The following is a 20683-nucleotide window of genomic DNA, read 5'->3' as shown; positions in this document are numbered from 1 at the left end:
CAGGAGGAATTTGAGGACTTGGCTATTTTTTATTTTTTTTAAGTAAATCCTTAAAGCCATTTGTAGACATACAGACTGCTCTAGGAGCTCAGATAGTAGGAGTGGCATTTCCACCCTTCCTTGAGCAGTGCTGATCTCCAGTGGTGTTCCAGGCTCTGTCAGCATGCCTGTCACCATGTGTGTCATGGGTGTGATGAATTAGAAGCTCGTCATACAAACCTCATACAGCGAAACTCAGGAGTTTGTGTCCCTGTGAATACACCACAGAGCAGAGAAATAGGGGTTATTGGTCCTTTAGCAGCTCTGAGGTAAATGGTAAACCAAGGCAATTAGGATTGTTACAACCTCCTGCCCACACCTTTTCTCTCAAGTAGAGGTTTACTGCATTAGTGGATCATCTTTAACTGAAGTGAGACTGTTGGGACTATGAAAACCAAAATAAGGCCTTTTGAAAATAGCATTTTTTTCATCTAAGCAACAATTTTCCTTAGGTTTGTGCTTGAGCCCCTCCTGCCAAAAAAGATGCATTCCAGATCTCAAGATAAATTGGACAAGGATGACCTAGATAAAGATAAGAAAGAAAAGAAGAAGGAGAAACGGAACAGCAAGCACCAAGAAATATTTGATAAAGAATTCAAGTCTACTGATATTTCTCTGCAGCAGTCTGAAGCAGTGATCCTCTCAGAAACGGTAACTTTAAGGCATGCTTTATCCAATACTAAGCAGCATTCTTTCTGGTTTCAAAGAAAAATGTTGGTATTTGCAATTTACTTTTTATTTTCAAACAAAAAAATAACTCTAATGGGATATGCTACGTGGCTAATATATTTGATGGTGAATCAAACATGGAGACTTTATTTACAGTGTAAAAAATCACGGTATCCTTTGTGAAAGTCTTTCCATTAGCTACATATGACCATTTGGTAAAAGGGTAGGATGATGGATCTGAAGTAAAATAATGCTGCTGTTGTAGCCACCTTCTGAATTTATGTTTCCCAGTAGCTTGTGATGGGTTTTCTTATATTTCAGCCAACCACTGCAAGATGGTTTTTGGTGGAAATGTTACAAGGTCATTTTGTGCATGGAATTGCATGCTCTTGAAAGGCTATTTTAGGCAGAAAATCGTAAGCAGTTCCACCAGTGGCTGTGTATAAGTGTATTAACTACAGGGCATATCTCTTTTAAGTCCTCTCTTCTTGGCGTGTATTTAATTCACTGAAACTGTCCTGAAGGCTTAGGCAACTTTAGAAGTTTTAGTTCTGAAATGGAAAGCAAGGCTGCTCTAAGCTGGAGCAGGATTTCACGAACTAACCGTAACCTCCGAATCTCTGCCTGGACACCTCTTTTGAGGCCAATAGTTTAAAACGTGTCCTCAAGAAATAAATGTAATGCTCTTTTAAAGACTTGCACCTGTACTTGTAGAGCCAACTTTCGAATCTTCGGAGTCTTTCATTTGGGGACTCTGTCATTTATGCTGGACTTTGGAAGCACTTCCTCTCTGCCTGTGATTACTGGATCCTCCAAATCTGTCTGCTTGGTGCTTGTAGCTGAGTGTTGCTTAGAAGCTCAGCCAAAGCTCCCATGTTTCCTCTGTTTTCTGGATTTCCTCTTTCCCGATCCAGAAATGATCTCATCTCTCAGTTACGTGTCCTGACATCACAGAAGATCACAGTCTGATTCTGTTTGATTTGTCCATAGGCCCCCTACTAACTTAGCAAAACCTCATAAAATCCCTGTGAATTCCACAGGCTTTTCACCCAAACTTTGTTGGAGTCAGTGACAGTTTTCCCATGGACTTCAGTTAATTCTGGGTCATCCTTGCGTTTAAGTGGATATTGCTGCTACCAACACCAATCAGATGAGTACTGTTTTCAGAGAGCAGATAAGTTTTGCATCAGTTTCCATAGGTCTATTTGGCACAATGAATTCTATTCTGGAGATATTAGGCAGTCATATTTTGATGAAGCCTGGGCATTGCAGCAGCAATGCACTCCATCCCCCCAGATCCCTGAACAGAATAGCAAAGGTTTTGGGAGAAAAGCACTAGCTACAGTAGAAGGAAGTTTTGTTTTTGAGCAGCTCAGTTGGATGTGCACAGATCCATGAGACCAGATGGGAGGCATCCAAGGATGGTGCAAAAACCAGCAAATGTCACTGCAAGGTCACTGTTGTCTCTGAAAGGTCTTGAGCATTGCATAAGATTGCTTATGACTTAAAAAATGCAAGTGCTGATTGTATCTGTATTTGAGAAGGGCAAAGATGACTAGGGCAGCTGCGTTCTGGTCAGACACTTTACACTGTACCCTTGTCACAGAGCATCCCTCCTGGAAGCCATTTCCAAGCACATGAAAGACAAGAAAGTGGCTGGAAGCAACCAGCCTCTGTTTACCAAGGGCAGGTTCATTTACTGGGGATCGTAGAATATCCTGAGTTGGAGGGGTCGTACAAGGATCTGAGTCCCACTCCTTGCTTCACACAGGCACTTGTCCAGTTACATCTTCTAACTGCTAGTTTCAGTGAATGAAGCTTTAACCCTTCTACTCTTAGAATCCATATTCCTGTACGCATCCATACTCATTTTCACTCTTCGTTGGCTGTGCTGCAGATGTTACAAGAGCCTTTGCAACCACTAAACTTCAGCACAGTGAAAGGAAGGTGATGCAGTGTTCCTGGACCAGTGTCTGCTGGACAGGGAAGATCTTAAAAACTGGAAAGGAGAGCATGGTAGCCCTTCAAGGCATGCTCCAGTTTGTCATCTGAGGAAAAAATGGGCAAAGTCCAACATGACTAGAGAAGAGGAGGAAAACTCAAGAGCTTTCAGTGCATGACTGCTATGGCTAATTTTCCACTGGTTGGTTAGAAAGATGGAGGGAAATTAGATGCCAGAATTAGTAATTCACAGTTACTTTGACTTTCTTGAAGTCCACAGACCAGTGATGTGAACCAGAGTTTACTTTTAAAAGGAGAAAGTCTCCTCTGTGAGCAGACTACTTGAACAGTTCCAAAATGACCATGTCAAATTTTAATTAATGTCAATGTGGCTCATTTTCTGTAGAGTGGGGGATAGAGGAATCACTCTGTTGAGATTAGTGTGCACTGCTTGGACAATTCCCATCGCTGTCTTCAGGAATTTTTGATAGATAATGTCAAGTAACTTAAAGATAAAATTTGTCTGCTGTTAAAATTGTTGCACTCAGGAGAGAGATGTCCCCTATTAATAATATAGAGGGGAAATTATCTTTTGTAAGAACTCAGATTTTCCATTGCTCTACTTCTGTGAGATGTGCTTTGCTCAAGTTGAAGTTTTAAGTTGAAATTACTCCCAAAGCTGTTATATGAAGGAAAAGCCTTTTTGGTTCCTCTGTTAGGACCTTGGAAGCTGGAAGCTTGCTGGCTTAAAAAAAAAAAAAAGATGATGAAATGGGAAAATCATTTTTTTTTTCTTTCCAAAAAAATGTTAGGAAAAAAATTCAGAATAGAAAATAGAAATAGAAGATAGAAATTTTAAGAGTTTTTAGAGTGAGATTTTAGTGGTAATCTGCAATTAGTTGCTCGATTTTGTATTATAGTTACTGGACTCCTTCTGTTGAGAATTGGAGAAGTGACTTCTAACATCACTCAACTCAGTTGCCGTATTCCTGTCATTTGGTGATGATTCTCACAGAACTTCAGCTCTGGCTTCTAAAATATTTGGGGATTTTATGGCAGAAGAGGTGCTTTTCTTTAGCACCATGATGCTTTATATAAACACCTCCAAGAAAATGGATGGAAGAATACCAGCCACCTTGGATTTGTCAGCGCCAGCTCACATGAAACCCTTGTTTTTGTGCAGCAGAGGAGGAGGCTCAGCAGTCACCATGTGTGCTGAGTTCAGCAGGGCTCTTCTCACGTGTCACCCAGCGTTGCCATCATCAAGACTGGGTGATGTAAGATAGCTTGGGGTGATGCTGAAGGATACATATCCACCTGGAAGACTGCACTCAGTATTGACACAGCTGAGGCAGAGTAAATGAGAACCTGTAGTGGATTTGGATAGTGGGATTCATCAAAACAATCAGCTGCTCTCTGATTGCTGTTCAAGAAGCGTTTAGATGAGGTGCTAAGGGATTTGATTTAGTTGTTGGGTAGGGATAGTGATAGGAGGATGGTTGGACTAGATGATCTTGTAGGTCCTTTCCAACCTTATGAACCTATGGTGCTGTCTAATGCAATGACTATCTCTATCCCTGTGGTGGACCTTCTTATGTAGGAAGTATTTTTTTCTGATAAAATGAATCTTCATGGAGGAACTTAAAAAAAATTATAAAACTGTGCAGAATTATCTCATCATGCTTTTACATCTAACAGAAAGCAGCATTTGGAACCATTTTTTCTAGTCATGTGGCTTAAGTACTTCTTTTCAAATTCTCTGTACTTGTAATGAATTTTCTGACTGATCAAAACCCAAACCCTAATTACAGAGATCTTGTAGTACTCTGATCTTATCAGAAGATAAATTAAACGCTGTTGGTATGTGAAGATCATCAGTAATGTCTTTATAGTTTTCCAGAGATTTATATCTTCTTTTAAGTATCACATGAACTTCTTTAGCATAAATTCTCTTTGTTAGTTCTTTGATTACGCAGGCTGATAGCAAATCTAACGCTGAAGCCAGGTATTTAACAGACCACTTGAAAGCTTATGTTTGTAATCAGAATAATAGGCTGTACATTTATTGATTTAGTGACATCTAACATTGCTCACCATTGATCTTGCTTTTGTTAGACAAAAAAAAAAAAAGAAAGAAATAGGAATGGGTTCATTATGGATTAGTTGTCTCCAAAGAGTTCATATTCCCTAGCAGAACCGTGAACCTTCAAGAAGAAAGCCAAGCTGGTCAGTCAGATACGAGTTAGAATTCATTTTAGATAAGTAGACATAAAGTGAGTTTACCTGTAAACTTCATTTTATAGGTTTATAGGTTCATAAGGTTGGAAAGGACCTACAAGATCATCTAGTCCAACCATCCTCCTATCACTATCCCTACCCAACTACTAAATCAAATCCCTTAGCACCTCATCTAAACGTATGTTATGTTGTATTCTATTTGGGTGGGTTTTTTTTTTGTTTTGTTTTGTTTTTGGGTTTTTTTTTGTCTTGCTTTGTGTATTTTGGGTTTCCTGATTAGCTAGTACATTTTTCTTGGTTCCTTTTTTATAATTTTATACTTCTGAGAAAGCAATTACCATACTTAATCATTCTGCTAAAAATATGCTTTAAGAGATCTCGAAAGAGACCTTTGGAGTCTCTGGGAGTTGAATTTTAGTATCCGGAAAACTTCTGAAAGGTCAATCTGAGGTCTTCAAGCTGTGTATTTCTGCTCATTTCTCTCAGAAGGGTCTCAGTGACACAGCCTTTTGTGCAAACCCTTCTAGGGTTTGTGTTCTGAAAATAGAGGGAAGTTCTCTAGTGCTCTTCTTCACCATTGTCATAGTTGGAGTGACAATCACTGAAAAAGAATGAATTTCTGCTTGCAGTTTTCATTTTGCCCTAATGCTGCACCTTGGCCATACTTCCCATCTTAACATCAGGCTTCTGCTTCATTTTCTGTGATCTTCTGAAAAGAAAATCATTCCTTTCCTCACTGTGATTACTGGAAATACTGAGGCCAACGGATGGGTAGGAAAGAGTAGAGCTCAGAATTCAAAGGAATCGCTCGAACAAAAACACCAGTTGCTCATAAAATATTACTAGTATCACTTCAGGGTTCCTGATGGGAAAATTTAAATGGTTTGTGAAGTGAAATGATAGGAATGTTCCAGAAAAAAAATATATAAGGACAAACCTGCACCATTATGTGCATACAAACTATTAAGGATGGAGATTTGAATGGAAAGTAGAACTGTGTGAGAAGAAGCAAAAGTTTGTAAATGATCACGTGTGTGAGTATGTAGACTTACTTAGCTGTAACATGTCAAGTGAGTGTTTTGGGAGTTGCATATTTACTTCAGAAAAATAAGCCAGGCTCCAGGAAGGGGCATGCATTGTGTCTCATTGTGACCCCTGGAGAGGTGGGAAGAGCATTTGGAGATACAAAATACTGCATTACATCGGAAGTATTGTATGTTTTCATTGCTCTGTTTCTGTTCGGCAAATATAATACAGCAATCACAGACTGCTCCTTGGGAACAGTATGTATTCCTTTACTGTTTACTGGCCAATGTGTGCTCGTATGTGTGCCGTGCAGCAGTGAAACTATTGGGATTTTCATTTTTTGTTCCTGTGCAGATCAGCCCACTGAGACCACAGAGACCGAAAAGCCAGGTCCTAAACGTCATGTCTAGCGAAAGGCGTTTCTCCGTCTCGCCTTCACCTTCCAGCTCCCAAGTGACACCACCTCCCATAACTCCACGGACAAAGCTCTCTTTCAGCATACAGTCCAGTAAGTCTTTAATTACATTTTATTCTCCTAGAGTATTTGCTTGCAAAATAACTGCCCTTGGGGAATTGCATTTCCTGAGCATCACATTGAGCATCACACCCGGGGCTGAGTTCTTAACTCTTTTTGCCATCTCACATGGAATGTGGCACACAGGAGCAAGGACAGCTTTGCTCTTAACCTCCTGTCCCTTTCGTTTGCTGCCAACAGAAGTTACTTAAGCATTTTACAAAAGCAAAACGATTGCATTGGAAATGGTTCTTTTCATTTTCAAATGGTAATTAAAAATGACTTACGTGTTTAATAATTGTCAGAAATCAGTGTTGAACACAATTGTGTGTTGGATTTTTGATATTTTATAGCATATAATCAGAAAAATACCCTTCTGATGCAACTGTACCTTTAAGAAGCATTTATTTACTGTGCAGTGAGTATAAACCAAAGGAAATAAAGGTCTTTTCCAATGTTTGGAGTTTTTTTGACATTGACATCTATCACTTAGGTTTTCTGTAAAATATCATATGTTAGCTTCCACACTCAGGAAACCCTGTGGCAATGTAACGTGTTTCTTTTATAGTGTTGTTTTCAAAACTACAAAAAAAAAACCCTCAGTTTTCTTTTGCTGGAATGTGAAAAATGAATTATCTTTTTGCTATGCATACCCCAATCATAATAAAATGGGCAAGAGCTAAAGGTTAGCAAAGAGGAGTACAGATGAGGAGAAGGAAGAGGTTCTTGTTTGAGACTTTTGATGCTTAATATTTTGATACATCCTTTTCTCTTAAATAAGAAAGGTTTTGGAAAGTTCTTGTTGCCTCTTGAAGATAGATGTCCTATGAGCAGGAACACGTTCCACATAGAATTATCCTCTCAATGGCACCTGGCTTTGCTTAAATGGTTTGATACTGTTGGCTACAAAGATATTGTGAAAGAGGGATAAACAAATGCAGATCAGTGCAACTTTTGCTTTGCCAAACATCCTAAGCAGCTGTTTCTGTAATTCTTCTTTCTTTGCATTATAAATAGTTGAAAACTGTCAGTAAACTAAAAACAGGAAATGAGGAGAAGTAAAGTACGTATATTCCTGCAAAAAAAATATTCTTTGAATGAGATTGTTTCTTTTTATACATAATTTATTAAAGCCAACTTAATCTCTTTCTAAAAGCATTTGAAACTGTCGCGCGTGTTTGGGAGTATGTACATCCATTTGCTTGAGTTTTAGATGCATTATGTAAAAGAAGTTTGGTTGCTGCAAAATACATGAGACTTGTCCATAATTGCCTGAGGAGTTGCAGTGATGAAATTCTGTGGAATTCTGAGGATAAAATAGTTACTTGGGTGCACAAATTGGCTAAAAGCTTTTAATGGGTTGCTAAGTAATATTGCTTTGCTTGTTAGCAGGCAGTTTAGGAGAATGGAGTGTAAAATTTGGTCATTAGGTTAAGATGAAAAGAAGTCATCCAGCTGATCTCCTGCCAGCTCAAGGAGAATCTCAGTGGCACGTGTCCAGTAGGAAATAAATATTCAGACCGTAGCAGTCTTTAATAATGAGAGCAAAACAGAAATGATGGGTAAGAACTTGTAGAGAGAGAATTAACAGAATTTGAGCAAATAGATCCTCTGAAAGCTTAACAGTGAAAATTGCTGACTTTTTTTTCTGCAGCAAGCTAGGTGACTTTTGTATTTCATTGAATTATTTGAGAGGTTAGCTACTCAGGCTATTTTTTTTTTTCATTTCATGATTTTTTTTTGTTGTTATTAATGTGTATTTGGAATGATTCATCTGGATAGAAACCCCACGCTTACAGGGGTTTAGTGCTGCCATCCAAATGAGCAGGTTGTGAAGGTGCCCTGTACAGGCTGCAGGAAGGGCTGCAGGGAGCTGGAGCTGTTATAGCAGCAGGGAAATGTAGAGAGAAGGGACAGAAGCAGAGTGGGATGTGGGTGCTCTGTGGACATTTGGTGAGCACTCAGGCTGTGCAGAGTATTGCAGACCTTTCTGCAGGGTTGTATTTCCTCTGCAGGTTATGAAGGCATTGCCCACCTGTCTGTCCACGGGCCTTCCAATGGAAGAGAACCCTAACTGGTTCCCACTGATGTTACATTGATCTGAGGCATCTGTATTGCCATTTCATCTTCAGAAACAGGACATCTATCCTACTTTCTTATCTTTACTTGACAGCAAGTCTTTCAGCCTCTGCATTTTGTTCTTGAGCTTGCATTTGCACAAGCCTCTGCCCTTCAGCTTATATCTGCTCAAGTTGTTCTCACAATATTCTCATGATTCAGGTTGAGATGAAGTCAGTGGACACTGTAGTATCACGTGAGATTTCAAGATGAAGTATTCAGAGCAGTTAAATCTGGCTTTTAATAGAATGGAAGAGTGAATTTGTTGCTGTGGAGTCTCCTCCTATGGAGATGTTCCAGACCCACCTGGGTGCCTACCTGTGCAACCTGGGCTGGGAGCTGCTTTGGCGGGGGGTTGGACTCAGTGATCTCTGGAGGTCCCTTCCAACCCCTACAGTCCTGTGAATCTGTGATTTCTGATGTCTGACTATGGGTAATAGCATGTGAACTGATTTTCAGTTTCCTTCCAGGGAGTCCTAAACGCATGACTTGTTTTCAGTCCACACCTAAAGAATGTTTCCCTCTATGAAGCAGAATCTGAGGTTCTGGTGAAGTCACAACTCTAAAGAAAATGTCATTTTTGAAACAACTTCCATCTCCTAAAAGACATGGGAGGAAAAAAAAGCCCACAAAAATACAAGTATATGTATACATATATACATGTATACATGCGAGGTTGTAGATGAGACATAGCACTGTCAAGGAGCCTTTTGTTCTGTGAGGTTTATGCCCTTAAAAGTCTGTGATCTGACCTACAGCATGGCATACAGAATGATCAGGGAAGTTCATTGTTAGCTTTAGTATGTAGTTACAAATAGGCAGTGTTGTTACACAGTTCTGTTCTAGCGATGTGAGCTATTCTGAGTCTGATGGATGTACATAAAAGGAAGCGTTATTAAGACTTGAACGATTGAGGAGTGGAGAAATCTTCTGTGTAGGAAAGGAAGGATAAAAAAAACAGAAGCAGTGGGAAAAAAAAAGATGAGAAATTGAGGTCCTGGAGGACGAACAGCACTGCTCAGCACAATGTAGGAGAAACCTCTGAAAGTCTGAAGTCCCAAGATGGAATATATTCTTGTTCCTGATGTAGTGAAAGTTTGAGTGAAAGGAAGCATGAAAATTACAGTTTTCAGTGACAAATCAATACAGCCTTACTGTTAAATTGTGTTGGTGAGAAGCCGTGTTAGAGAATAATAAAAGGGCACTTCTTATAAGATATCGATAGAAACCTTGCAGTAAAAATATCTGAATAAACACGTCCTCCAGTGGTTTTATAAATCATTCCAGTAAAATAAAAATAGTATTTTTTCATTCCTTAAATGAAAACACTTGCCCTAATTGATCAAAAAATAAATTAAGTTTCTTATCTCGCAGAGCTCGCAGTGGGTTTTGCCTGCGTTCAAATGACTGAATTACCCTGGAATACACCGTGGGTGGATTTCTACACAGAAACATATGTATCACTCAGGCTTCAATAAACTTTATCATCCCTCAGGCTGTTCCCCTTTACAGCACGAACCTGCTAGGATTTATCTGCTAAGAAAAGGGAATTTTCTAGCCAGCTAACAGTACTAATAAATGTTTTGTACCTCTTCTTGCATGCATTTATTTACTCGACAACTAATGACTCCTCATTTGTTATAGTTACCTGGAGTTCGAATTTTTCTGAGAGAGATGTAGTTAATTATGGGCTTTCCTTTGTGCATTTTATTAACGAGAAGCTTTTATTTTACTGTTGGAAAGTAAATAAAGCTTAGCTCAATTATTCTTTCACTGCACTTACCAAAACTTCTGTTGTTTACTAAAGCACAATGTGTAAATGCAGAGCTTACAGCCGAGAAAATTATATTTGCCAAGTTATGTATGTTTTGGTGTAAAATCTGAATGAAAAACTGTTGTCATTTTTTGTTAAAAAGAGGGAATTGTTCAAGTATTTTGAGTAGCCTGACCTGAGTCCACAGTCTGTATGTCCCCCTGATGGGACACGTGGTTCTCTTGTTCTTTTTTCCCTTAACATTTCTCATTTCATGAACTGAAGATAATTATAGAGGCAAGAAAGAGCAGATGAAGATATTGCCTGTGCAGCAATATAATCCTTTGAGTTGGAAGGGACCTTGAAAGACCATCTAGTCCAACTCCCTGCAGTGAACAGGGAAACCAGGGCTAACTCACATTGCCCAGGGCCTGATCCAGCCCAGCATTGTAAGTCTCTGGGGATGGGGTATCCACCACATCATTATCCTTTCATCAGTCCTATAAGAAGAGGCGTAGTCTGGATCTTGGGATTTTGCTCGGTTATTGAAGAGTTAACCACATGGTGGATTTTTCAGATCTGGAGCTGAACGGAATGTCTAGTGCCGACCTGGCAGACATCCCTCCTCCTCTGCCTCTCAAAGGAAGCATGGCTGACTACGGGAATCTCATGGAAAGTCAAGACTTGATCAGTCCGACAACATCCCCCCCTGCTCATCAAAGGGTGAGTCACAGAGGCAGTGATCATTTTCTGCCATTTTCTTTGCTTTGTTGCTTTTAGTTGCACACCATGTGTAACTCTGCGAGTGGCCATCAGCAGAGCCAAAGATTTCTGCAGCTGCAAACGGATGTCTGGAGTAGGAAGGAGCAGTGTTGCTCATTGAGACTGATTTGAAGCAAGGTTGGGTTCGTTCTGGTGGAGAAGATTCAGCAAAATGTTCTTAGATGTGTTGGTAAGGGAGCTTAAACTGACAGGATATAGTCTCAGCAGCAAATTATTTTTATAGCCTTTCAATCCTGTCTCAGAGAAGGAAATAAAATATGTACCTGACATCTTTCCCTTCTGGAGTTCTCTTTGTCAGCATTCAATTGCCACTTGTTTCCTAGAGGCAAACATGCACGCTCCCTTTGAGGAAGGAGCTTAGAAATGTTAGTCCTCATGAACATGGTTCTCAGCTTTCTGAACAAAATACACTTTTTCAACATAGTATTCCTGCATCCTGGAAGCAGGAATGCCTTTGAGAAGGGCCATTTATTTTTCCTTTTGAGGAAAAAAGTCTGTTTAAAGAGCTGCTCTTTTCTTCGATTTTGGAACATATAACTTTGGCCAAGCTGTTCTTTTGCACAAAATGTTGTGGTCATCTTTGTTTGTAGAGGTGTCTTCGAGGATTTCTCTAAAGTTCATCGCTCATTTGAATAATTTGCTTTTTGGTAAATGTTTTGGTCAGGGAAACCATCTTTAATCTCAATGGAAAAATAAAGCCAGGAAGGAATTTAGTATTAAATCTGTGGAAATTAGTTCTGTGTAAGAGAAAGTGTCACAGTGCATAGCAGTACACAAGTTTGGCTTTTTCTGTGTTTGAAAGTGTAACTGTTTACTGGCAGGAATTGAGTATTCTCAGGCTAAATGGGGAAAAAAGAACAAGTATAGAAGTAACATCAGGAATGTAATCAGTGTTACACAAAACAGTGTTTTACTCATAGCCATCTCTTGCTGTCTCCTCTTGTATAGTTCATCTGCATGTCTGTAATGGTTTTTGTGAATATTTCCATTGATTTTTTTTAATGAATCCCTTTCCTCTATTTTCCATCCAAATGTGCCAAGCTCTCCCTCCTGCCCATTTCTCTGGCTTCTCTCTCAGGGGCCAGCTATTACCTAACCTGGTTGCAGACCCCTACGTGGAAAATTACAGAACGTACAGGAGGATTTCTGTCTGAAAAATCCATCTTCATGTAGAAACTTGAGAAATTCAGATTAGGTTTCACATTGGTTGAACTTCTTCCTTTATGAGCTTTGGGCAGTACAGTCATTTTGTGGGGTATGCCAGTAGGTTTCAGGTCATGGTAGTAGCTCAGAATTGTAAAATTAAGTTCGGTTCCCTGCTGGAAAGATGATAAAATGAGGTGATGAAATATGTATTGGGAATAAAATCCCACTGGCTGGGTTATTTTCCTTTTCTTTCTGTTTGAGAGGGTTTTTGTGTGGAAGAGAAATGCTAGATATTTACAGTACTGTTTGCAGATGCCATTCTGTTGTGCTGGTCAGAACCCAAATCTGAGGAAGGCACAGTTTGTAGCTTTGCTCTCATTATTGTTGGAAATGGGGCCTTGCACAGCTCCAATGTCTGTCACAAGCAACGTTTCCACATCATTAAACAGAACATCATAAGAATAGTTTAGATATTATCTCCTTGTGTTTTTTTTTCTTGTTTATTTTTTTGCAAAGTTTTATTCAGGTCTTTTTTTTTTTCCCTTTACAATCTTCACTGCTCACACTCCTTTCATATTATATTTCATATTCCCCACTGTGTAAATAAATCAGTGTTGTAGGAGCTGTGGATTGGAGCATCCTTAGAAATAGGATCAAATGGAGGTGGTATCTCCTTAGACGCACATCCAAAATTTCAGCATCTGTGTTTTTATAAACTCCCCAAGATGAGGTAATATAGTTTTGAAGTCTGGAGAATGAGTCTAAAGTGCATTTGTCACAAAGCCACAGGTAATAGCGTTACAATTAATTTTAGAAAAGATTTCTAGGTTTATATTACTCTGCACATTTATTTCATCAAGCTTATAGGACAGAAGCTATAAAGCACATAAAGGAAACGAGTAATGCTGGACTTGAAAGACCAGATGAGTAAATCCTTATAACTGCTGTGATTAAATTCCACTGGGCAGCTCTGAATGCCATGTGTTTCAGGGGTCAGATAACTACACACTTCATAACTTTATGATTCTCTGCCCAGTAAACTGATGATCTTTTAAACAGGACTCATTTTTTTATCAGTGAAGAAAAATTAGTAAAAAAAAAAAAAAAAAAAAGATGTGATAGGTAAGATTATGTCAGTAGCATTTGAATCGAATTTCTTTTTTTGCGTAAGAAATTATTACATGGTTTGCTGTAGGTGCCTTGCAGTCCATTAGGAGAGACAAAAAAAGCACGTTCGTGAACTGAAATGTGCAGTGATAAATGCATAAAGAAATACTTAAAACTGCAGGCAAGAGTGCCTGAGATTGTAATCTTAGATTATTTGGAATCTACTCTTATCTTAGTCTAAGTCTTTTATCCCAGTAATCATCTAATTATAATTATCAGATTGTCCTCTTACTCATTGTTAACTGTGATACCCTTATATGCATTTTCTTGCACTGTATGATTTGTTCTGCTAAAAACATTCTTAATAATATATGGGCACATAAAAAAGAAGCCTGCAACTCCTGCGAGGATTATTATTACATCAAGGGATTCCTTTAGGCACTTCTCATTCTTTATGGGTTCATCCATACCCTTGCATATAAATCAACTGCCTACTTAGTATTCACAGCAAAAAGGGAAACTCAAAGAAAATGGACAAAGCAGCGCTTACATTTGTAATAGCAGCTGTAACACATACTGAGCATCAGCTGGTGGTGTGGTTCAAATGACCTCCATCAGTCTGCCAGTAGATGGAGGACGTGGTGAGGAGGGGTAACGAAGGCTGAAGAAGTGAAGGATTATTGATGTTTTGCAGTGAATATTCTGCGGCACTGATCTTTATCTTTCTCTTACGTTAGCTGCAGTGAGAGAAAATGACTTAAAAGGCTTTGACAGAAGTACAGTGTGGACATAGAGCTGAGGCTGAGAAACCAGCTGAAACTATGAAGGCATCAGGCAGTTAGGGAGCAGTTGCTTCACTGTTTGTAACCACTTCTTCATCAGTGTGAGTCCTCAGGATGTTGCCAACAGCTTTTCTGAGAGGTCCCCTTTCTTTCCTAAACACTTCTTCTCTTTCTTGCTTGCCCAGGGCAGCAAGGGGCTGGTGGAGTCTGCAGGGGAACTTCACTCCCACCTGGGACCCCCCAGCACTGGTTAGAGGTGGTCCAGGAATTGCACCCACTGCAGTGGGGGGGGGCAGCGGCTGGCATTCTCCTTTGGGGAAGATGGAAGGAGTGAAAATAACTGACACTAACCAAAGCCTTTCCATGATTTAGATTTAGATTTCGTCTTAGGAATAAATCCTTTATTATGATGGTGGTAAGACCCTGGGAGGGGCTGTCCAGAGAAGCTCTGGACTTCCCATCCTTGTCAGAGCTGAAGGCCAGGCTGGATGGGGATTTGAGAGACTTGATCTAGTGTGAGGCCACTGCAGGGGCTGAAACAAGGTGATCCGTAAGGTCCCTTCCAACCAAGCCGTTCTGTGATTCTGAGATCACAGAGTGACAGAATAGCTTGGAAGAGACCTCAAAACCCATCCAGTCCCAACAACTACATCAGGATACCCAGCCAGCCAGCCGGGCCTTGAGATCCTCCACGGATGGGGCACCCATAGTTCTCTGGGCAGCCTGTACCAGGGCCTCACTACCTTCTGAGTAAAGAATTTCTCCCTAACGTTTAACTTAAGTCTCCTCTCTTTTAGTTTAAGACCTTTCTTGCTTGTTCTGTCACCATCAGATCATGATGGATAGAAGATGGTGCATAGAAGTATATCTATAACTATACCCAAGTATACCCAAAAGTTATTTTCCTATAGGATAATCTTATGTGCTCACAAAAGAAGAAAAAGTGTTTTTGACTTGCCATCTGATGACTATTTTTGGCTGCTGGAGGTGGGAACCATTTCAAGCCCATCCTCCATTGGGGTAGACTGGATTTTGTGGGTTAAGCTCTTGCCAAGGCAGGAGTCCCTTTTTAATAAGTCTCGAAATCAATGCAGTGCCACTGCTTGTTACAGGGTTTTGAGTGAAAAATGTGCTGTTCTGCCATCTGCCTGGAGGCACAGAGCCCGTGACGTGTCCCTAAGCAGCACCCTTGACTCTGGTTCGGCGGCGGCCACGTCTCCGCCGTCAGCGTTACCTGGGATCAAGCTGCAGTTTCACTGTGGCCAATTGGCAGTGCGTTGCTTTACAGCCCTCCCAGGGCACAGGCCTTCACTAAGAAATACTGTTTCAGCCCAGAGCCTGAACCTAATTCTGGGGTTATTGCTCATAACTCACGAGGTCTTTCCGTGTAAGGACTACAACAGAAAAAGAGTGCTTTTGAAAATCGCATTAGCTCTGCAGTACCAGTAGGCCTCACACTCAGAGCTGTGGTTTCACAGAGTAGGGATTGAGTTCCCCGTGTGTGGAAGGGATGCTCCACGGGTGCCAGGGCCTCCCTTTGCAGGGGGACTCTTGGAATTGATTTCTCCAGCATGGGTGGGTTATGGCAGTGATGCAAAACGAAACGATGAAGTATGACAGCAGAGTTTAAACAGTCATCTTACGTGTGGTATTTCCTACCGAAGTTTGCTCTCAAACAGTCGATTCACTTAAACTGTCTATAATTCAGTTTAAATTAGCGGAGTTAATGTTGATTCTCCCTCAGCTAGCACGTTATTACTCTTTTAGAATGGAAGTGCTATCCCTGCGAGTGCTTACATTGTGTTACTTCTCATTGCAGATGTTCAATAAGCAAGTTGGTGCTGTCAGGTGACTCAGCTCCACGTTAAATGCAGTGGTGTCAGCATGAAGGAACTCTTTGGAAATCAGTATTTGAAAGTGTTTGCACAGCCCCCTGTTGCCTACTTACATCTCGTTTGTGCTGCTTACGGCCCATTTAGGTCTTCTATTCCTTCGAAGTGAAGTGTCTATGGTTGCATCTCATAGCTCATCATAGTGATGACCATTTGATTTCAGAGAAAAAGAGTTAGGCAGGAAGCAGTCCCTTCCACAGCACTGCAAGGACCATCTGTGGGACTCAAATCTTATTTGTTGGTTTCATAACAGTGTTTCATGATTTGAAAACAAAAACACATTCTTATATATTACTTTGCTTCTTCACAGTATTATAAATACATATGTACACCTATTTTCACCTTCCTTAATTGATTCTTCTGGCATTCTGGACATGTAGGGTAACACGCTCAATTTCTGGAGGAGAACAGAGGCAAATCTTTTTAAACCCAATCCTTCTCTGTAGCTGGAAGAAAAAGCAAACAAATGGGAGCGATTCAGGGTTGGAAGCAGAAGGAGCAGCTTGTTTCTGTGTTGCAGATGTGCCTTTTACATAAGGTTTCTGTTTCCCCTGAGGTACACGTGAGCCGAGGAGGCTGACCGAAATAGGTTTGAACGTGAGCTAGCAATCTCTGTCATTGTCAGAAAGTAAAGGCATGCTTTATGAGGGGGAGGGTTCACAATTAACAGCTGAAGTAGAAATGTGAACTCTGCACAGCAGTTCTTAATTGAATGTGAAATCAAGGGGAACTTTATTTTGTATTTCAAAGTTTCCAGGTGGAAACGTGGCAAAATGAACTTCAGGAGGCAAAAAATGGTTTTCCAAGTTCCGTGTTAATGTGAGGGAGAAAAAGTGCAGATATTTATGGCTGCAGTGGGTAAAAGGAAGCTTCTATTGGCACTCGGAGTGTACCAATTCCACACTGGCAAGTTTTGTCGTGCTAATTTCTCAAAATGTTGCCCTGATGAGCATTACATGTCCTACTTAATATATTCCTTGGTAGCTTATAATATAAATGAACATGTGCTAAATTTATCCTACTTTCTAATGGAAATTGTAAATTCAATTATAATAATTATCTACCTATCTCTGTTATTTCTTTCTGCCTAATTTGCTTGCAGAATCCAAGCTCTTGTAGACTTTGTGCTTGTTATTTATAGCATATATATTTAGCTTGCTCTCATTGTATTTGCTTTGTATATATTCTTCAGAAGCGGATTTTCAGGGATAATTTGATTGTTCTGTGATCAATAAGAAGAACTCATTTGTTTGAGAAATGCCTGTGATCTAATTGAATTGAGAATTATTGCCAATATACTCTTAGTTAAATTCAAAATGGATTTTCACAAATGATTCTATCAGCAAACTTAGTTTTTCCTGGTGATAAATAAGAAAGTAAAAAAGAGGGCTGAGGATATTTTTATGTTTTGTAATATATTTTAGAGGGGCATCTGGTTTATTTGGTTCCAAAATTACTGTCTTCTCTGCAGGGAGTTCTTACATGTTGCGTGCTGATGCTTTGCAGACCATCAGTATTGTCATGCAGCTTGCCCAAAACCAGTGACTGGATGCACAGTTCCAACTGGGCACTTCTTTAAGGGTTTTGAAATGTGCAGATCTCAATTAAACGTATGAGGCTGAACAGCATAAACAGTCGGACTCAAAAAGATCCTCTCAGTAGGAGTTCACGTGTCAGATTAAGAATATTTGGTCAGGTAGAGGAAATATTTCGTGGTCTGACCGTGAGTTCAAGAAAAAAATAATGTTCAGTATTTCTTTTATTGAAATAAAATTCTTATTTGGTCTGATTTTCAGGTTAGTCTGCTTACTTGCTTTTCTGGCTCAGAGAGCACTGCGCCCTCTCCTCACTGCAAGTCAGAAGTAAATTGTGTATGTCTTTGAGTCTGCTCTTCAAAACCCTTACTCAGCAGGGCTGCACTTCACTGCACGGTGCCCTTTTGAGGCTCAAACCTTGCTTTAATTATCTGGTTTCTTCGAAAGAGAGAGTGTTGAACTTTATCTGGACTGTGAATACAAAAGTCTTCATTGACAAACAGATTAATTCCTGTCCTTGTTGATGAGTAGAAAGCTTCCCTTAATCTACAGGGAACCTAAGCAAGCAGTCTCTTCTGATGTATTTATTCTTTGGGATAGCAAGTGCAACGTGACATGTAGCAGGTGACATGCTCTTGGTCGTGATTTCCTCATCCAGTAGCAGATGGAAATGGATTGCTTTCTATGCTGATGAGCAAACATTTTGTATTCAGAGATGAAGGTGAGAGCATGCACCCTGTTGCATTGGCTGTGCCACTGCTGTTGAGGCCCCAGAAGTGGAGAGAAAGACGTCTGCACACCGATGTAGTGAGTGCCTGCACCCTGATGTGCTCTGTGGGCAGTGGCAACGTGGAAGGAAAGAGTTTGGGCACGATTGCCCTGCTGCAATTTGTGATCCCTGCTTGCCAGAGGAATAAGGAAAACTGCAAAAAGAAAGTGGAGATCATTTCCTTTCAGTTTGCATCCAGGAAAGTACACTAACAGGAGTCCAGTCTTCCTGGCTGCCAGCATGCAGCCTTCTCTTTCTATTTAGCCTATGCCTGTCTGACAGTAGCTCTAGATTTCAAACTTCATGCTGTCCTATGAGATGACTTTGAAGAGGGCATTCGTTTACCTTGAAGATACTTCCACTCTTGCTCTTTTGTGACACCTTGCAGTCAGTGCACAGCAGGAGCATTGTGAGGCTCTCCGTACTCATTCTGCCTCACTGCCAAGAGACAGAGATGTCCTGGCATCACCCTCAGCCACTCTGCTTTTTGGGACAGCAGCTCTAGGTATTTTTCTTAAGGAACAGGCCCATTTCTTACTCACTTTCTTATGGCTCATCCATTGCTCGTATACCAGCTGGATGTCATCAACTGTTTTGCCCAAGACATTAAATGAAGTTGAAATATAAGTATTAAAATCTGTGAGGAAATTGCAGTGCTCTCAAGCTTTTTCTGAAAACAGATTTTTTTTTTGTCATATATATAACAACGTTATGAAAGAAGTCTTTATTTTCATAAAGCTTTTTTATTATTATTATTTGTTCAATTAGCCACTGAGTCATACTGAGGGTGCTCTTGTTCTGCTGTGTAATATGTGATGTTAAACATTTGTATTTGAACAGTCTGGTTTTCTATTTTGAACATTTTAAATATGATGCTGTAGTAGCAAATTGCAAATTAGCTCTCTGTTTAAATGAGATGTTCTTAAGAGTGATTTGGGTTCTAAAAGTGTAAAATACAAAAATAACGGGGAAATAATGAAGCTGTTTCTTTGCCATAACTTTTAAGCTCTGTGCCGCATAGGGGCCGAGGACAATCAACACAGACCAAGAAATCAATATTCTATCATGATATTAAGTGGGGATTTATAAACTTCTGCAGTGCTTTCAAGAGATTTTTCCTGGAATACCGAGCTAATTAATCATGAACCCTTGAGAGATTTTTCATTGTCAAAAGTAAAATTTAAGCTAATGGCCAAACACATTCAGTATTCATAGCAGCAAGTTCTGAGAAGTTTTCACAAATCAGAGGGTTACACGTTTACCCACACGGTTTTGTGTGAAGCCAGAAATGTCTCTGAAATCTGTTGGTTGATAACATGGTCTGTTCAAAATTGGTTTCTTCTAGCACCTGCCACCGCCGCTGCCCAGCAAGACCCCCCCACCTCCGCCTCCAAAGACAACTCGGAAGCAAACATCTGTTGACTCGGGGATTGTCCAGTGAAGAAAGAAGCATTTTTCCAAAGATAAAGCTGTAACAATTCATTTCCCTAAGTATTTTAAGATATATAATGTTTACCTCGTTCAGGCATGCAGTACCTAACGTTTAGTGCAATGACTCTAACTCAGTAAGAATCTGCTTCTAGCAGTGTTTCGGAAGCACCACTACATTAACCCCCTTTCTGGGGCTATTTCCTCCCATAACTTGAATGGAATCTGCATTTCTACTTGAGCCTGGGAGGCATTCATCAACTGACAGCACCCTCTTCCTAAACCTCCCTCGTTCTCATTCTGCATAACTTCAGGCACGCAGGTAGCTGTGGAGATTAAGGTAGGAGCTGAATATTTTGTACCTAAGGCATTTAGGTAGCTGCGGAGTTTTAAATGAACTGAGTATTTTGTACTTAATCTCAGTGTATATAGGAATCAGTGACAATATTCACAGTGAATTTAATGCACATTGGGTTGGGCTTTGTGATAATGAGAAGCTGCAGTAGGGTTTCCCCGAATAACAGTTATCTCCAGGCCTTGAAATCAGACACAGCTTATTTGTGTCATACGTCTTCATTTCTTCCATGTTATAAATAAGCTGAGAGCTGATGGCCTTTTTAAAACCAGTCGTTTACATTTTCATTCAGTTGGCTGTTCTTCTTCGTGTTATCTGGTAAACCAAGGCAGCCTGTTAGCCATGGACGGGCACGAGCGTGTAGGAAAAGGAACCAAGTACACAGATAGATTTGTGGTCGTGCTAAACCTCAATGCAAGAATGAGAAGGGCTTTATTTTTTTCATTTGAATGTGTAATATTTCACGTGGATTAGGATGAACTGGATGGAATCACTTTGTGCCATCATTCTGTACAGAATGTGTATATATGATGGTTTTTAGAATGTTTTAATTTTTATGCTGCCTGCTTTTCACGTAATGGTGAATTA

General features: G+C 40.1%; 1 protein-coding gene across 2 annotated transcripts in view; it reads left to right on the top strand.

Moving 5' to 3' along the window:
* Positions 1-20472, top strand: part of DOCK1 (dedicator of cytokinesis 1) — a 262795-nt gene extending 242323 nt beyond the window's left edge. For both annotated transcript variants that reach the window (XM_065746466.1, XM_065746465.1), the window contains exons 49-52: positions 492-690; positions 6268-6421; positions 10876-11021; positions 19658-20472. In XM_065746466.1, coding sequence (XP_065602538.1) covers positions 492-690; positions 6268-6421; positions 10876-11021; positions 19658-19753 — 595 coding nt within the window. In that variant the 3' untranslated portion in view covers positions 19754-20472. The remainder of the gene's footprint in view (positions 1-491; positions 691-6267; positions 6422-10875; positions 11022-19657) is intronic.
* Positions 20473-20683: the final 211 nt, after the last annotated feature.

Source organism: Cyrtonyx montezumae, unplaced genomic scaffold (assembly GCF_038088225.1).
Source record: "Cyrtonyx montezumae isolate F1298 unplaced genomic scaffold, pur_monq_1.0 scaffold_4, whole genome shotgun sequence".
Taxonomy (NCBI): domain Eukaryota; kingdom Metazoa; phylum Chordata; class Aves; order Galliformes; family Odontophoridae; genus Cyrtonyx; species Cyrtonyx montezumae.
This window is presented reverse-complemented; position numbering and strand designations above follow the sequence as displayed.